The sequence below is a fragment of the Haliotis rufescens genome, unplaced genomic scaffold (genome assembly GCF_023055435.1).
Source record: "Haliotis rufescens isolate VD_foot unplaced genomic scaffold, xgHalRufe1.0.p SCAF_43, whole genome shotgun sequence".
Lineage (NCBI taxonomy): Eukaryota > Metazoa > Mollusca > Gastropoda > Lepetellida > Haliotidae > Haliotis > Haliotis rufescens.
Genome location: NW_025964146.1, coordinates 1,189,890 through 1,209,640, shown reverse-complemented (window position 1 = coordinate 1,209,640; position 19,751 = coordinate 1,189,890). Strand labels below are relative to the sequence as shown.

The window sequence follows — 19,751 nt, the reverse complement described above, 5'->3', positions numbered from 1 at the left end:
GTTTACCTCTACATCTGGACGAGGAATTTGACCCTTCAGACGCTGTCGAAAAGTCGGAAGGACATGGAACACACGTGAGACGTCGTTCATGTTCCTGGTATGTTCCAGTAGGACACAGAACACATTTGTTCCTTGACACATCAAGATAGGACCCGCTTGGACAAGCTGTGAAATATAAGTATGTTGTGTATTTGTTTAACACGGATACCGCCTCCATTATTATTATCAAATGTTCTGTGATTCCACAAAGAATCATATACGAGGGATGGTCAAAAAAGTTCTAAGCCTAACAAACAAAACCAACAATTGTGAAAGTTTTTGTAATTATATTTTTCAACATAATTTCCCTGCTTTTCAATAAACTTCTCACATCGATAGTGAAGCTTTTCAATTCCAGTCAGTTTTCCGAAGCCACCCTGAAAACCCCATTCACGGCAGCTTAGAGGTCATCATTGTCGTCAAAGCGCTTTCCAGGAAGGTGCTCTTTCAGTTTAGGAAACAGGTGGAAATCACTTGGTGCCAGGTCTGGCGTGTATGCATGGAGGGTGGGGAAGCTCTTTGAATCCACATTGTAGCACAGCAGCCTTTGTGAGTCAAAAGATGTGAGAAGAGACATGGCAATGAAAAAGGTAGAACTCCATTAGTCAGCATTCCTCGCCGAAAGAATCGCTCAGGCCTTGGCGCAAATCAGCATAGTAGGCATCAGTAATCGTCTTTTGATTGCTAAGTAATCAAAAAGGATCACACCCTTTGCATCCCAAGATACAAGACACCAATGTTTCATCACCCGTTACTAATTTATTTTTGAATTTGACGAAATCCTCCTTAGATCGCTCTACATTTTCTCTGGCAATGTCACTTATTTTTTCCTTAAGATCAGAATTTAGAAGCTTTGGCACTCAACAAGCAGATATCTTATTCATCTGTTAATGTTCATGAAACATTGTTACAATGGATCCATGGCTCAAACTTGTGTCTCCCTCAAGTTCAGCAATGGTAATACGTCTATCTGGCAGAAAAGGTTTTTCAATCTCATTGATTCAATATTTTTGTATGGACGTTGAGGGACGTCCAGACCTAGTGTCATAATCAAGACGTGTTCTCCCAGCCTTAAACATAGCTGCCCAGCGTTTAACAGTGGACTAGCTAGGGTCCATATCCCCATACACTTGTGACGTGCGGTCATGAATTTATTCGGGAGTACTTTGCTCTAAAGTAAAAAACTTGGTGACTGCTCGGTACTCGTTCTTTTCCATTTCTGTGTCCATTTGGACCCCTATCATGTTCAACAGGCTGTCAATAACATACACACGGCCTCAACAGACCAAATACACTTGCAATGAACTCATCAATGAATGTACTACATTGACTAGTTCACTTTGTTGAAAGTTCGTCAGGCTTAAAACTGTTTGATCAGCTCTCGCACATATATTCTAAATTTACAAACACATGACACAGACGGGTACACGTCAATACGGCCAAAACACGTGACGGACATAGATTTCAAAAATCTAAAAAAATATTGTCTGAAAGACTCACTGTCAAACATTTTTCTACTTTGAGTTCAGAGACTTGTAGAGGATTAATAAAAACAAGGTCCCTACTACATCAACAATCAATAAACTTAGGATTTATTTTAAACGTTTTTTTTTCTTTGGGCCTTTTGACTTTGACATTTTGGTCGATTTGACTTTTTTGGCCGTTTGGATTTTGACAATACCCGTTCCGTGGATTAGCCGTTTTGACTACAATATACATGGACAAACTGCTTTTACTTCGAAGTAAACTTAAATACACGTTCATACGTACACAATATTATCAGTATTAAATCTGTTGTAAGTCTTCCATAAATGAATTTCAGATATTCTAAATTTACAAATACGTGCAATGAATGAATTGCTTGCCGATATTTGCATGGTTCAACTGAAGTACATATTACTTTCATACATATCTTACAAAAAAAGATGCTTGACGGTCATTGTGAAATACTTATTCCTACTTGATATTGACACGGTGAAGAAGCATGGATAGGCCTTATTTCCTGACTTATCCCTGGCATCGTATTTCACTGTGTAGTTCCCTGCTGGATAAGCCCTTCCGGGTCGCAAGCTGGAAGTCAAGGTCACATTCACGAAGCCTCCTTTTGGTGAGTCCATAGCCTTGACCTTTGGCCACGTGATGTTGATGTTTGTTTCATTTGCTTTGAGGAAATGAGTCTGACTGGGAGGACAGTTGATGATGACTGGTGGTGATGTGTCTAGGAAGAAAACAACTCTTTCAGGGTTGTCGAAACATTGATATCATGAGCATCGATCCACGCAGTTGGGATACGATGACATGCATCAACCAAGTACCGATCGGAGTTTCTGTTAGTTCAGGGTGTTTGCAAGGATTATGGTTATGCCCTGGCACACCATGAGTTGAATTTCTAACGGTGCTTGACAATTTCACGTTCAGAACAAATAAGAATGTGAGAAATTATTACACGGATCTCCGGCAAATACTGTGTTTATTTCAACGAGTGTATTTCCAAGTGAATCGTGAATCAAAGGTTGGGTGAAACAAAGCAGGTCAGTGTGACATACACAGTAAATACTGATCTACATAGATGATACTTACCTTTCCAGGTAACACTGACCTGAACAAAATATACTGACCTACACAGGTACATGTATGACTGACCTACACAGGTCCGACCAGGAAACAGGTGATACTGAACCACACAGGTGATACTGACCTACACAGGTGATACTGAACTTCCAAGGTGATACTGAACTACACAGGTGAGACTGACCTACACAGGTGATACTGACCTACACAGGTGAGACTGACCTACACAGGTGAGACTGACCTACACAGGTGAGACTGACCTACACAGGTGAGACTGACCTACACAGGTGATACTGACCTACACAGGTGAGACTGACCTACACAGGTGTGACTGACATACACAGGTCCGAACAGGAAACAAGTGATACAAACCTACACAGGTGATACTGAACTTCCAAGGTGATTCTGAACTACACAGGTGATTTTTATCTACACAGGTGATATTGAACTATACAGGTGATACTGACCTACACAGGTGATACTGACCTACACAGGTTATCCTAGACAGGTGATATTGAACTACACAAGTTTTACGTACCTACACAGGTGATACTGACCTACACAGGTGATACTGAACTTCACACGTTATACATACCTACACAGGTGATTGACTCCGACCACGTCTCATCAGACTGACAGGTCCTCTCTCTGATACCAAAGCTGGGCCCGAACCCGGACTCACATGACAAGCTACAGGAGGTGCCCGTCCTGACAGAGGTGGTGCTACAGCTGAGGTGTCCGTTGTTCACGTGTTGGGGAACCAGGCACTTCTTCTCTGTGAATCAAATTATTACTATGACATTTTTATTTTCATAAATGATTCAAGTATTTAAGAATGTGTTGCAATGATGAAGTACATATCACACATAGCACTGATTATACTGACTGGGTCCATTAGATTTAAGGACTGACTGTGTATTTGTTTCGCTTAATTGAGGTATGAATCGAAAAATCGATATGCAAACTGTATGAATCCGCGCAGTTTGGACAATGAATATGCATGAAAGTCGCTAAATGTCCTGTGCATGACGATACACGTGAGCGGAAAGGGAATTCCCTCGACTGTAATGTTGGGATTCCCCGACATTCCGCAGTAATATAAGTAGTGCGCCTCGGTGGGCGTGGCTTAATTTTTTACATTCCTTTCGGAAATGAATGCAATAACACGTGACCAATTCAGCTATTCAGGTGAGGTGAGGTGAAATGGGGTTTAACGTCGCGTCCAAGATTATTGCACTTATATAGAGACGTGCATGTACGTGTGTGTCTGCTTGTACTAGTCCGGACTGATGCCGATTTATAGTGCTATAGCTCACTGAGATACCATGCCACAGTTTAACATGAATACCCCACTCAGACACAGTATACTGACTCCGAGCCGACCAGTCCTTGTTTTAGCCCCTAAATACCGAGCGCCAGACAGGGTAACAACAAGTACCATCTTTCAACGTCTTTTGGTATGACGCGGCCGGGGATCGAACCCCGGACCTTCTGCAGTCCGGGCGGACGCTCTACTACTAGACCACGGAGGCGGTCTCTCAGCTATTCAGAATGCAGGAATTTCAATGAACACAACGAAAATAAATATATGCATATACATGTGATTGTACAATGTGCGGAAGTTCAGAAGTACTTCTAAAAGTACATAACATTACCAATACATTTTTGGATAGATCAAGTACCACCTTAAGATCAGCGATATGAAATATACGAATGTAATCATGTCATGGGATACAATTTGATAAATAATTTGTTTTAATTTGCAAATACATCGGACAACAGAAATGTACGTGCGCTTCCTTTTCAATCACCTTGCATTTTTACATATCGATTTGAATTGAAAATATAAATTGTCATTGCAGAAGAATAACTTGTCTAGACTATCCACAGAAAAAGTGTCAGTTTGGCGCGAAGGACAAAATAGCTGTGCAAAATACATGTATATGAATGGACCACGGAAAAATCAGTGATGACACCATGTGTTAGCGAAAAAGGTAAGAATTTCCTGCCCTGGCGGTAGCACCCGCTATTCATACAATTTAAATAAAACGTAGGTTCCATTGCCTGACGCCGCGCAGCAGAACTCCTGCCATCCGGTGGTGGCCTCTAAACAAACCAGACAATTAGGGGACTGTGTTCTTGATTCCATTTGCATGTCATCGTGCAGTCATCCAGCAAAACTAAGTTCTACATCTATCGTGCTTGAGAGTGATGTAACGGGCACATACAAAGATTTCTCCTTTAAATTCACAATCTTTCAAACACACACCTATCCTACATATCGTCTTTAAAGCCTTGTAAAAGTGTGAATTCTTTTCATTTTTGTAAGCGGGTTGGGTTGTACATATAGACTGCATAGAAGGGACTTTCTTTGATATCCAGATGACAATCTGTGATTTTTAACTGAACCAACAACACATGGTGTAAGGAAGAGAATTTATGAATGTCAGCTTCTTTATTATGAGGATCACAATGTTTCAGAGTACATTCTTACTCCTTCATCAGGTGAAGCATGTATTCCGAAACGTTGTGTTCCTCATAATAAGGAAGTTGACATCCATATATTCTCTTCCTTATGTGTATCACTTCTAAATGCCTTTCAAAGGCCTAACAAGTGGTGTAGGTTATATATGACGTTGGGTTAAAATAGTTTTTCAGTTCAAAAGTTTGGATACTGGCGGACGGCAGAGAAACAACATGACACATTCACATCGAAGGTAAATCACAATAACCATGCTCTTGTCAGTTCATTCCTCACCTATGCATGATGGTGGTGCTGTCCAAGTTGCATTATCCAAACACGTGACCGTCTTCACCCCAGGCTGTAGTTTGTATCCATTGCCACACAGAAGACCACAGACTGCACCAATAACTTGAGGGGCATCGGTACAGTTCTAGAGGCCATGGGACACAGAGGAAGGAGGGGTACATGTTTTTGCTATAAGAATGGAATAAGCATTTCACTGAATATATATTAGATGCCCATATTTAACATCCAATATTCATCAAATGCATGCTCTTTATTCCATTTTGACTCGTTACAGTTTCCAAATTTGACTGTTTATTGCTCATTTAATTAGAGAATTGTTGAGGTAATACTTATCTCGATAACATATTAACATTTAAGCAACTAGGAAGTATTATCAGTAAGTATTTTACAATATTGATGTTTCAAATGTTGGTTTCAAATTGCCACATTGTGGTTTCATTAATGATTGTAAGCAAGTATAAGCAGAGGACTTAGGTAAGAAAAGACCTTAGCATCTTAGTTATAAAGTCATAATTAAGTCGTAGTTTAAAACAAATTCCAAATGGTGCCAGGTCTGGCGAGTATGCATGGAGGGTGGGGAAGCTCTTCGAATCCACATCGTAGCACAGCAGCCTTTGTGAGTCAAAAGGTGTGAGAAGAGACATGGCCATGAAAAAGAGAGAACTCCATCAGTCAGCATTCCTCGCTGAAAGAATCGCTCAGGCCTTGGCGCAAATCAGCATAGTAGGCATCAGTAATCGTCTTTTGATTGCTAAGTAATCAAAAAGGATCACACCCTTTGCATCCCAAGATACAAGACGCCAATGTTTCATCACCCGTTACTAATCTCTTTTTGAATTTGACGAAATCCTCCTTAGATCGTTCTACATTTTTTTGTGGCAATGTCACTTATTTTTTCCTTAAGATCAGAATTTAGAAGCTTTTGCTCCCAACAAGCAGATATCTTATTCATCTGTTAATGTTCATGAAAAAATTGTTACAATGGATCCATGGCTCAAACTTGTGTCTTCCTCAAGTTCAGCAATGGTAATACGTCTATCCGACAGAAAAGGTTTTTCAATCTCATTGATTCAATATTTTTTTATGGACGTTGAGGGACGCCCAGACCTAGTGTCATCATCAAGACGTGTTCTCCCAGCCTTAAACATAGCTGCCCAGCGTTAAACAGTGGACTAGCTAGGGTCCATATCCCCATACACTTGTGACGTGCGGTCATGAATTTATTTATTATTAAAGTAAAAAACTTGGTGACTGCTCGGCACTTGTTCTTTTCCATGTATGTGTCCATTTGGACCCCTATCATGTTCAAAGGGCTGTCACTAATATGCACACGGCCTAAACAGACCAAATACACTTGCAAAGAACTCCTCAAACAATGTACTACATGACTAGTTCACTTTGTTGAAAGTTCGTCAGGCTTAAAACTGTTTGATCAGCTCTCGCACATATATTCTAAATTTACAAACACATGACACAGACGGGTACACGTCAATACGGCCAAAACACGTGACAGACATAGATTTCAATCTAAAAAATATTGTCTGAAAGACTCACTGTCAAACATTTTTCTACTTTGAGTTTAATGACTTGTAGAGGATTAATAAAAACAAGGTCCCTACTACATCAACAATCAACAAACTTAGGGTTTATTTTGGCCGGGTTTTTTTTTTGTCTTTGGGCCTTTTGACTTTGACATTTTGGCCGATTTGACTTTTTTGGCCGTTTGGATTTTGACAATACCCATTCCGTGGATTAGCCGTTTTGACTACAATCCACATAGACGAATTGCTTTTACTTCGAAGTAAACTGAAATACACGTTCATACGTATACAATATTATTAGTATTAAATGTGTTGTAATTCTTCCATAAATGAATTTCAGATATTCTAAATTTACAAATACATGCAATGAATGAATTGCTTGCCAATATTTGCGTGGTTCAACTGAAGTACATATTACTTTCATACATATCTTACAAAAAAAGATGCTTGAAGGCCATTGTAAACTTATTCCTACTTGATATCGACACGGTGAAGAAGCATGGATAGGCCTTATTTCCTGACTTATCCCTGGCATCATATTTCACCGTATAGTTCCCTGCTGGATAAGCCCTTCCGGGTCGCAAGCTGGAAGTCAAGGTCACATTCACGAAGTCTCCTTTTGGTGAGTCGATAGCCTTGACCTTTGACCACGTGATGTTGATGCTTGTTTCATTTGCTTTGAGGAAATGAGTCTGACTGGGAGGACAGTTGATGATCGCGGGAGGTGATGTGTCTGAGAATAAAGCAACTCTTTCAGGGTTGTCGAAACATGAATTGTTTGTTTGTTGTTTAACACCGCACTCAACAATAGTCCAGCTGTATGACGGTGGTTTGTAAATAATCGAGTTTTGACCAGACAAAGCAGTGATTGATATCATGAGCATCGATCCACGCAGTTGGGATACGATGACATGCATCAACCAAGTGCCGATCTAGGTTTCTGTTAGTTCAGAGTGTTTGCAAGGATTATGGTTATGCTCTGGCACACCATGAGTTGAATTTCTCACGTTGCTTGACAATTTTACGTTCAGAACAAATAAGAATGTGAGAAATTATTACACGGATCTCCGGCAAATACTGTGTTTATTTCAACGAGTGTATTTCAAAGTGTACCTTAAATCAAAGGTTGGGTGAAACAAAGCTGGTCAGTGTGACATACACAGTTAATACTGATTTAAATAGATGATACTGCACAAAATATACTGGCCTACACAGGTGATACTGACCTACACAGGTGTGACAGACATACACACGTCCGAACAGGAAACAAGTGATACAAACCTACACAGGTGATACTGAACTTCCAAGGTGATACTGAACTACACAGGTGACTTTTATCTACACAGGTGATACTGACCTACACAGGTGTGACTGACATACACAGGTCCGAACAGGAAACAAGTGATACAAACCTAACTAGGTGATACTGACCTAAACAGGTGATACTGACCTACACATGTGATACTGAACTTCCAAGGTGATACTGAACTACACAGGTGATTTTTATCTACACAGGTGATATTGAACTATACAGGTGATACTGACCTACATAGGTGATACTGACCTACACAGGTGATCCTAGACAGGTGATATTGAACTATACAGGTGATACTGACCTACACAGGTGATACTGACCTACACAGGTGATCCTACACAGGTGATATTGAACTATACAGGTGATACTGACCTACACAGGTGATACTGACCTACACAGGTGATCCTACACAGGTGATATTGAACTATACAGGTGATACTGACCTACACAGGTGATATTGAACTACAAAGGTGATACTGACCTACACAGGTGTGACTGACATACACAGGTCCGAACAGGAAACAAGTGATACAAACGTAAACAGGTGATACTGACCTAAACAGGTGATACTGACCTACACATGTGATACTGAACTTCCAAGGTGATACTGAACTTCCAAGATGATACTGAACTTCCAAGGTGATACTGAACTTCCAAGGTGATACTGAACTTCCAAGGTGATACTGAACTTCCAAGGTGATTCTGAACTACACAGGTGATTTTTATCTACACATGTGATACTTACCTACACAGGTGTGACTGACCTACACAGGTGATCCTACACAGGTGATATTGAACTATACAGGTGATACTGACCTACACAGGTGATACTGACCTACACAGGTGATCCTACACAGGTGATATTGAACTATACAGGTGATACTGACCTACACAGGTGATACTGACCTACACAGGTGATCCTACACAGGTGATATTGAACTATACAGGTGATACTGACCTACACAGGTGATATTGAACTACAAAGGTGATACTGACCTACACAGGTGTGACTGACATACACAGGTCCGAACAGGAAACAAGTGATACAAACGTAAACAGGTGATACTGACCTAAACAGGTGATACTGACCTACACATGTGATACTGAACTTCCAAGGTGATACTGAACTTCCAAGATGATACTGAACTTCCAAGGTGATACTGAACTTCCAAGGTGATACTGAACTTCCAAGGTGATACTGAACTTCCAAGGTGATTCTGAACTACACAGGTGATTTTTATCTACACATGTGATACTTACCTACACAGGTGTGACTGACCTACACAGGTGATCCTACACAGGTGATATTGAACTATACAGGTGATACTGACCTACACAGGTGATACTGACCTACACAGGTGATCCTACACAGGTGATATTGAACTACACAGGTTATACGTACCTACACAGGTGATACTGAACTACACAGGTGATACTGAACTACAAAGGTGATACTGACAAACACAGGTGATACTTATCTACACACATTATTCTGACCTACAAAGGTTATACGTACCTACACAGGTGATTGACTCCGACCACGTCTCATCAGACTGACAGGTCCTCTCTCTGATACCAAAGCTGGGCCCGAACCCGGACTCACAGGACAAGCTACAGGAGGTGCCCGTCCTGACAGAGGTGGTGCTACAGCTGAGGTGTCCGTTGGTCACATGTTGCGGAACCAGGCACTTCTTCTCTGTGAATGAAATAATTAATATTGACATTTTTATTTTCATAAGTGATTCAAGTATTTAAGAATGTGTTGCAATGATGAAGTACATATCACACATAGCACTGATTATACTGACTGGGTCCATTATATTAAAGGACTGACTGTGTATTTGTTTCGCTTAATTGAGGTATGAATCGAAAAATCGATATGCAAACTGTATGAATCCGCGCAGTTTGGACAATGAATATGTCCTGTGCATGACGATACACGTGAGCGGAAAGGGAATTCCCTCGACTGTAATGTTGGGATTCCCCGACATTCCGCAGCAATATAAGTAGTGCGCCTCGGTGGGCGTGGCTTAATTTTTTTACATTCACTGGGAAATGAATGCAATAACACGTGACCAATTCAGCTATTCAGGTGAGGTGAGGTGAAATGGGGTTTAACGTCGCGTCCAAGATGATTGCACTTATATAGCGACGTGCATGTACGTGTGTGTCTGCTTGTACTAGTCCGGACTGATGCCGATTTATAGTGCTATAGCTCACTGAGATACCATGCCACAGTTTAACATGAATACCCCACTCAGACACAGTATACTGACTCCGAGCCGACCAGTCCTTGTTTTAGCCCCTAAATACCGAGCGCCAGACAGGGTAACAACAAGTACCATCTTTCAACGTCTTTTGGTATGACGCGGCCGGGGATCGAACCCCGGACCTTCCGCAGTCCGGGCGGACGCTCTACTACTAGACCACGGAGGCGGTCTCTCAGCTATTCAGAATGCAGGAATTTCAATGAACACAACGAAAATAAATATATGCATATACATGTGATTGTACAATGTGCGGAAGTTCAGAAGTACTTCTAAAAGTACATAACATTACCAATACATTTTTGGATAGATCAAGTACCACCTTAAGATCAGCGATATGAAATATACGAATGTAATCATGTCATGGGATACAATTTGATAAATAATTTGTTCTAATTTGCAAATACATCGGACAACAGAAATGTACGTGCGCTTCCTTTTCAATCACCTTGCATTTTTACATATCGATTCGAATTGAAAATATAAATTGTCATTGCAAAAGAATAACTTGTCTAGACTATCCACAGAAAAAGTGTCAGTTTGGCGCGAAGGACAAAATAGCTGTGCAAAATACATGTATATGAATGGACCACTGAAAAATCAGTGATGACACCATGTGTTAGCGAAAAAGGTAAGAATTTCCTGCCCTGGCGGTAGCACCCGCCATTCATACAATTTAAATAAAACGTAGGTTCCATTGCCTGACGCCGCGCAGCAGAACTCCTGCCATCCGGTGGTGGCCTCTAAACAAACCAGACAATTAGGGGACTGTGTTCTTGATTCCATTTGCATGTCATCGTGCAGTCATCCAGCAAAACTAAGTTCTACATCTATCGTGCTTGAGAGTGATGTAACGGGCACATACAAAGATTTCTCCTTTAAATTCACAATCTTTCAAACACACACCTATCCTACATATCGTCTTTAAAGCCTTGTAAAAGTATGAATTCTTTTCATTTTTTTAAGCGGGTTGGGTTGTACATATAGACTGCATAGAAGGGACTTTCTTTGATATTCAGATGACAATCTGTGATTTTTAACTGAACCAACAACACATGGTGTAAGGAAGAGAATTTATGAATGTCAGCTTCTTTATTATGAGGATCACAATGTTTCAGAGTACATTCTTACTCCTTCATCAGGTGAAGCATGTATTCCGAAACGTTGTGTTCCTCATAATAAGGAAGTTGACATCCATATATTCTCTTCCTTATGTGTATCACTTCTAAATGCCTTTCAAAGGCCTAACACGTGGTGTAGGTTATATATGACGTTGGGTTAAAATAGTTTTTCAGTACAAAAGTTTGGATACTGGCGGACGGCAGAGAAACAACATGACACATTCACATCAAAGGTAAATCACAATAACCATGCTCTTGTCAGTTCATTCCTCACCTATGCATGATGGTGGTGCTGTCCAAGTTGCATTATCCAAACACGTGACCGTCTTCACCCCAGGCTGTAGTTTGTATCCATTGCCACACAGAAGACCACAGACTGCACCAATAACTTGAGGGGCATCGGTACAGTTCTAGAGGCCATGGGACACAGAGGAAGGAGGGGTACATTTTTTTGCTATAAGAATGGAATAAGCATTTCACTGAATATATATTAGATGCCCATATTTAACATCCAATATTCATCAAATATATGCTCTTTATTCCATTTTGACTCGTTACAGTTTCCAAATTTGACTGTTTATTGCTCATTTAATTAGAGAATTGTTGAGGTAATACTTATCTCGATAACATATTAACATTTAAGCAACTAGGAAGTATTATCAGTAAGTATTTTACAATATTGATGTTTCAAATGTTGGTTTCAAATTGCCACATTGTGGTTTCATTAATGATTATAAGCAAGTATAAGCAGAGGACTTTAGTCAGAAAAGACCTTAGCATCTTAGTTATAAAGTTATAATTAAGTCGTAGTTTAAAACAAATTCGAGGGACACAAAGTGCTTGTGTTTGACTGAGTGTGACGTCACGTGTTTGGCGACATCAGGCTGAGAAGTCTTTCGTGTAAAAGTCGTGATGTTGGTTTTAGAACTTGCAAAATACGCTCTATTTTCCTCAGGTGGCCTTTGCAGCTATACATGTGCCGTCTTGTTATTCATGCATGTCACGTATAATCATGACACTTCATTGTGCGATCCTGTCATTCCAGTGGCATTATTTTGTACCTGCTCAAAAACGTTATACATATACCACAAATTATTTCGTAGTTAAAACCAAATTGAGTGTGTGGCTTTAATCTGTGTGTCCATAATAGCAGGACATGTGGGCTTTATGTATGCAGTCCGAAGTAATGCATATGGTAGGGGTTTAAGGATGATATTTGGGATCAAGATATATTTTGTATGGCAACTTTGCATCAATACATTCTTCTCATAATATATAGTGTCACTATATTTCTAGTTTTCTAGGAACATTTGTTGTATTTGATGTCATATTATATCTTTTCATTATGACAATGTGCATATCAGAAACATACCAACACAGACAGCCTGAGTAGACCAGGTTTCGCTTGACAAGCACTTGACCTCAGATGAAGGTGAGCTTAGTATATAGCTAGCATTACAACGAAGGTAACACACATCATTCAATTTGTGGTGTGTGCTGGTTCCACATTGAATGACACCATTACCAACTTTTGGTGGAGATGGACATCTGATTTCTAAAAAAAGAAGCAACTTCCAAAGGTATTTGACAGTGAGGTGATACTATCTAATATTGTAAGGAATGCAGACAGGACAAACAACAGAGAAACTGACCCAATAAATACAATTGACCTTTCTGGTAGACATTTGAAAATGAATAAACATTTATGATATTGAAGGTGGGTGGTTAACTATTACTAGTATTGATTGAAAACTCTAAATGCATTGTGAAAATACACAGTTCCAGAGCAGAGAAGACTCCGTAACATACCTCTACAATAGCCCCCAAGAGACAGTTGTCCATTATTGCAAGATGAAGAGCCACCGTCAGCTGTGTATCCATGACTACAGCTGAGGTTACAAGACACTTGCCCGCCCCAGGTTTGGCTACAACTGATACTTCCAAAAGGCACCTTTGAACTAGAACAGTCTGAAAAAAAGATTATGAAACACATTAAGGCAATGGGTATTGGGTCTTCATTGTAAATAGTCCCTTGTCATTGAGTAAAGTAAAACGACGTTAGGTCTGATAAACAAATTTCAGATTTAGAGTAATTGTGTGTTGTGCTTCAGTAATAATCAGGAAGTAAGGTTTCCAGACTATCTGGGTTTTGATTGACAGGTTACTGTGTGCAGCTAAGGGCTGACTAAATTGGTTACGTGGTCCACATAAAATGCAAAGTCGACGTCAAATAAACGTGAGAAAACCATTTTCATAATCATAAGAAATCTTTGCTGAAAGCAGAATCCAGTGTACGATTCTGACTTCATCATAAGCATGTGAATCAACATAAAAATGGTGATGATACCAGGTTTTTGCAAAATGGTAAGCGTATCCTTATCCCAACGGTGACACATGCTTGTGATATTATCTGAACCGTACAATGCACTGTGCTTTTGGTGGAGATTGTTTCATCTATTCCACAGTTAACATTCGGGCCTCACATGTGGCATTGTGGGATTTGCAATTATTCCAAGTTCTTTTATCAACCAGTAATGTAGTGATGCTTACATATAATGATTATGTTATCTGAGGCCTCGTCAGCGGGCACAACTACCTAGACTTTGGGTGACAGCTGGCTGGGACAAAATGGGTTTATTCCTTTTCTGTTTCTTCTTCTGTGCATATCGGGTTTCCTTTTTGTGCATTCTACCAATGGCAGCATCAGGCACTGTCTTATCATCCCACAATGAAAGACATTCAGTCGGTTCTCTATTCTCTCTTCTCTATTGGCCCATGTTTTAGCATATGCTTCAACAGCATCCATAACTATTTAAAAGTGGGCAAATATTTACAGATAAAGCATACAGTACAAAACCGTTTGAAGACATATTATGTCAAACTTCAACAGCCAAATATGGCATTGAATGTACCCTTTATGGACTTATTTATGTTGGAGAAACACAACAGAAAGTATCGACTCGAATCAGCCAGTATAGATAGGAAATGAACAGAAATGTTTCCAACTGTGACTACCAACGTTTCAATTCTGAAAATCACTCCATCCTTTGCATGAACGTAAGTAACAACAAGATAAAAGTATCTCTATCCAACGAACTGCCAACGTCAATATACTGAGGACGATGATGCAGCCAGGGTCACAAGAAAGGCCAAAGGCGATATGATACCATTCGGTTACAAGATTTGTTGCCTCTCCTTCAGAAACCATTGGGACAACACACCTGCAAAGCAAAGCCGATAATTGTTCTTTGTTTTAATAACACACTGTGTGTATCGTCTACATGCTGTGCGATTTCAGTCAGGAACCTCAGGCTGGTCTGCTCCAAATGGTAAGGTACTAGTACTTTTCAACTTTCTCTCAAACTTGTTCTTCTTCAAGTTTGGCTTACCCTGGAACAAGACTGTGTGTCTACAAATGACAAGGCCAGTTGGAGACTGGTGGATATGGCTGTTATAGGCATGACATCAGCTGATGATCTCACGAAAGCGCTTGTCTACTGGAACTCCTAGTATGCAGGTGTCGTTCAGTTCGTCCTTGTGCCAGTGTCGCCTGTGTCACACGTGTGTTTCCTTATGGTTAGCTGTGTTGTCAACAGAGGCATGTACCTGGCTGCAATGGCCGCAAGCTTGATAATTACAGCAACCGCTAGAGATGATGTCCTCATCTCTGCCATTACTGTGACAGTCACAAGATGGCGGTCCCCACGGAAACCACAATTTTTTGTATTTTCGAGGTGGAATACGAATTGAGTGTTCACCTTCGATGAAATAAATTATACGTGTTTGTAGGTGAGTGACCAAGAACGTCATTGGTATGTAGATCTTGAAACTATGATATATAATGAAGAAGTTCACTGTGCAAAAATACTAATGGTGAACGACGAACGTATGAGCTGATCAATACGACAATTGCAGCTACGATCGGCCCAGCTCTTACTGTACTATTACTCCCCTTACTGTGCTATAAGTCCCACGAGACCCCCAGACCTCCCTCGATTTCCCATCACCCCCCTCGAGATCAAATCAAGATGGCAGCGTATCCGGTCGCACTTCCTCGTATGCAACAGGAAACGCTGCCTTCTTGATAAAGATGATACTGTGACCAGATACTCTCCTGCTTAGTAATTCATTTTCTAAGTACATTCATCGAAAATATTTAAGTGAGACCTGTAAACGTTCAAATGAGGTTGTGAGAATAGATACTTGGAGGATACTTGCAACTGTCATCCCAACCTCCTCTTTTCTCGACCCCTGTAAGATAAAAGAAATAGAGAGTGACTGGGTGGGATCTGTCATTAATGTATTCTGTGAAGATTCAATCTTTATCTCTACACTATAAGACCGGGGGATGGCTTGTGCATCGTTCAGGAATTACAGGAACTGTTAGTCCTTTTAGCTTCCTCCTTTCATCCTGATATAAACTACCGGCCCAAAAAATATATAAAATTAAATTGGTTTTGACCAAACACGTACTGTGTACTGGGTGTATACTTTCTTTTCCCGCCAGTTTAGTTAACATTACATTAAATTTAAAAATTTCCCTAGTTTTGTTAGCGTCCCTCTATGACAATGACAGTCCCACACTACAACATTGGTCGGTGCGAAGAAGGTGAAGGACAAGTCCACAATCAGGTGCAACGACACATGAAAAAGTCTTCGATTGAGGGTATAATTAGTCTCATGAAACAACAATCACCCAGGTAAATATATACTAACATAGCAATCTATTTAGATAGATTTAGAGAACTGGCAAAATTACAGCTTTTTCCTAATTATATGTATATATACTCAACAACAAAAGTTCCTGTGACAACAATATTTTAGTGTATTTTTCAAACAAGTAAAGTTTGGTTTTCAATATTGTAGTACATGTATGGAATCAAGTCACAAAAACGCAACTGCTACAGAAAAGCATGCATTCCATGTAAAAGTTGACTTTTATGCAAGCCCCATGCATTTCACTACCCAAGAATGGGTATAAAAACATGTGCGGTAACGGGATTCCATATGCATTGTTTAGCATCGTGCTGACAACAACCACTCAGATAAACAACAAAATTACGCAATTATTCAACATTACGAAATGCCACGCCTGTCCGAAAATAAGCGTCTGCGAGCCATTGGTATGCTTGAAGCAGGATCGAGTCAACGTGATGTTGCAAGACAATGTAACGTCCACAGAAACACCATTTGGTATTTATGGCAACGTTGGCAACAGCCAAATGCAGTCAGAGACCATCCTCGGAGTGGCAGGCCACGCGTAACCAATAATCGACAAGACAACTGGATTCGAACAACACACCTACGAAATCGATTCCAGCCAGCAACAGTGACTGCAAGAAGCATCCCTGGCCTTCGACGAATATCTTCACAAACCGTACGTCGCCGCCTCAAATGTGCAGAGATTGTCGCCAGAAGACCCGCAAGACGTCCCATTTTGACAGGAAACCACCGTCAAGCACATCTACAGTGGTGCAGACAGCGTCTACGCTGGACGACCATGCAGTGGGGACAAGTTCTATTCAATGACGAGTCTCGTTTTCACCTCAGCCACAGCGATGGACGGATTCGAGTGTACCGACGTCGAGGTGAACGTTACGTCAATCATTGTGTCATGGAAGAAGATCGGTTCGAGGGCGGCAGCGTTATGGTGTAGGTTGGGATTACAGCAAGACAGAGGACCCGTTTATAGTGGTAGAGGGAAATCTCAATGGACAGCGCTACCGCGACGAGATCATCAGCCCTGTTGTTCTACCGTTTTTGCGTCGTCATGGCCCAGGCATTACCTTTCAACATGACAAGCCCGGCCTCATATTGCTCGACTTGTTCAGGATTCTCTTCAACAAAAAAACGTGAATGTCATCCCCTGGCCGGCTCGCTCCCCTGATCTCTCACCAATCGAGCACATGTGGGGTGAGATGGATAGGCGCCTTTGACGTCAACCACGTGTTCCACAGACACTCCAGGAACTTCGAAACATGCTCCTGCAGATATGGACAGATATCCCACAGGACTTTGTGCGACGCCTGGTCCATTCCATTAGATGAAGATGTGTTGCTTGCATCGCAACCAGAGGTGGACACACATGCCATTGATTTGTAAATTGACATTTTGGCATGTTCATGTGTTTTTTTATGAAATCACGCATTTTCTGAAGTCAGTATGGCAAATTAAACCATTTGGACACTTACAGGAGTCTTTTATCTGTTGCAAACCGAAATTGTTTCAGATTTGGTAAAAAACATAACTTTGCATTAAATCTTATTCAATGTCACAGGAACTTTTGTTATATATATTACTCTTGTTGGTCAAAAAGCCGTTGGAGAAGTACGTATGTCTAAATCAGATAATTATTTTTTTTATTATATTAAGTGGGAGAATTTTTTAACAATATAATACACACTATTTCCACGATAACATATTCACATTCTGAATCATTAGCAAGCGCGATCTGTGCATGATGTTCTGTCACCAATTAAGGTTTGATTGTGTATTTTTTTCGGTTCATTGAGGTATGTTTTTCGATTCATACCTCAATGAACCGAAAACATATACAGTCAATGCTTATAATTAAATTCGACAACGTAAAACATGTTTTATCTACAATAGTTTAACCCAAAACAGTTGCATATATCACAACAGACAAAAATGACGACATTGATAAACATTCCAGGTGTATGAATACATACAGTGGCGTGACATGAATCAGGTGATCGTTTAACTTATGCACATAACTTGACACGCCTATACAGTCAGTAGCCAATCAACGGAGAGTGGGATTAAACAATGTTAATTGGACCTGTCAATTAAGGCAAGAGGCGTAAAGTGCAACAGTCAGACTGTAACGAATATAAGAAATATGTCCGAGAGAAGGGGCGGCTGTTTCCAATAACATGGTCATTTACTGCGTGATTCAAACATTACTTCCCTGATTACGGTAAAACACAGTTGAGAAATGCTTGTTATAAATGAAACCCGAAGACATGAAAGTTGAACCGGGGCGAGCGGGAAAAAAACGGGCGAGCGAGCCTGCACGTTTGCTGTTTCATTCATTCTCGGTCTTCGGTTTCAAAGCGTAGTTTGGACAATGAATATGCATTAAAGTCACTAAATGTCCTGTGCATGACGATACACGTAAGCAGAAAGGGAATTCCCTCGACTGTAATTTTGGGATTCCCCGACATTCCGCAGTAATAAAAGTAGTGCGCCGCGGTGGGCGTGGCTTAGTTTTTTACATTCATTGGGAAATGAATGCAATAACACGTGACCAATTCAGCTAATCAGAATGCAGGAATTTCCATGAACACAACGACAATTTAATTATACTGTAATAACGGTAAAATGATATATGGTTAGTAACAGGAAGGAAAACTAAAGACATCTTGCAACTAATGTATGAGGAACTAGTTCAGACAAAAATCTAAAGGCTCGACAGCTTCCAACAAGGTCAGCGTGAGTAAGTGTTTCTCATTGGGTCCCGTTTCAACAAAAGTGGTAAACGTCGTAGACCTGCATCACTTCAGGCTTTCCTCCCACATTAAGCTGACACGCCGTGATATAACTGGAATACCGTTAAAAGCTGCGCTGAACCCAACTCACTCGTTTGGCCCCACACCTCCCTTTGATCTAAGTGACGAACATTGTAGAATTGGAAACTGGATATGTTTATACGAAGGGGTAATAAATAAAACCAATAAAAATTATGTAGACACAACAGAATACTTTTCAACTATGATGACCTTTCTAATTGCTTAAGCCTAGAATGAAGAGTGCCTGTTCTGTCGTGTAATGGCGTACATGATTACTGACGATGTCTCTGTCCCCTTACCGTGGTGGTGTGACGGCTCTATGATATAACTTGCAGCCACCTGCAAAGGGAAAACACACACTGCTCTCGCCAACATGGTGACTGCTTTGGAAGGTCCTGGTGTCTGCTAAAACACAAAAGTAAATATTCAAACACAGAAACTGATGTCAACTGGGTATGCGAATTCGCAAGCAATAAACATTTCTGGGTGTCAGTAACCAAACCTGTGTGTTCTTCTTCCTGGATGATTAGGGTATTTGTTGTTTCTATCGTGAAAGACAATTCCCACCTGTTCACTTTGTAAAATCAATTCACTTGAC

At 40.5% G+C, this 19,751-nt stretch overlaps 2 protein-coding genes across 2 annotated transcripts in view; both read right to left on the bottom strand.

Annotated features, from left to right (window-relative positions):
• The window catches only part of LOC124124526 (sushi, von Willebrand factor type A, EGF and pentraxin domain-containing protein 1-like), a gene marked incomplete at its 5' end in the record, with an annotated part of 23,336 nt that extends 11,305 nt beyond the window's left edge, over positions 1 to 12,031 (bottom strand). Inside the window, 4 exons of the mRNA XM_048382985.1 lie at positions 7 to 165; positions 7,397 to 7,654; positions 9,753 to 9,932; positions 11,899 to 12,031. Of these exons, the coding sequence (XP_048238942.1) occupies positions 7 to 165; positions 7,397 to 7,654; positions 9,753 to 9,932; positions 11,899 to 12,031 (730 nt within the window). The remainder of the gene's footprint in view (positions 1 to 6; positions 166 to 7,396; positions 7,655 to 9,752; positions 9,933 to 11,898) is intronic.
• LOC124124520 (E-selectin-like) lies at positions 11,943 to 19,751 on the bottom strand. The gene is made up of 6 exons (XM_048383017.1): positions 19,656 to 19,751; positions 19,453 to 19,558; positions 15,828 to 15,875; positions 13,434 to 13,592; positions 12,997 to 13,179; positions 11,943 to 12,078 (listed from the first exon to the last, which is right to left on the bottom strand). Exons 2-6 carry the CDS (start codon positions 19,526 to 19,528, stop codon positions 12,035 to 12,037), a joined length of 510 nt encoding a protein of 169 aa, XP_048238974.1. The 5' UTR covers positions 19,529 to 19,558; positions 19,656 to 19,751; the 3' UTR covers positions 11,943 to 12,034.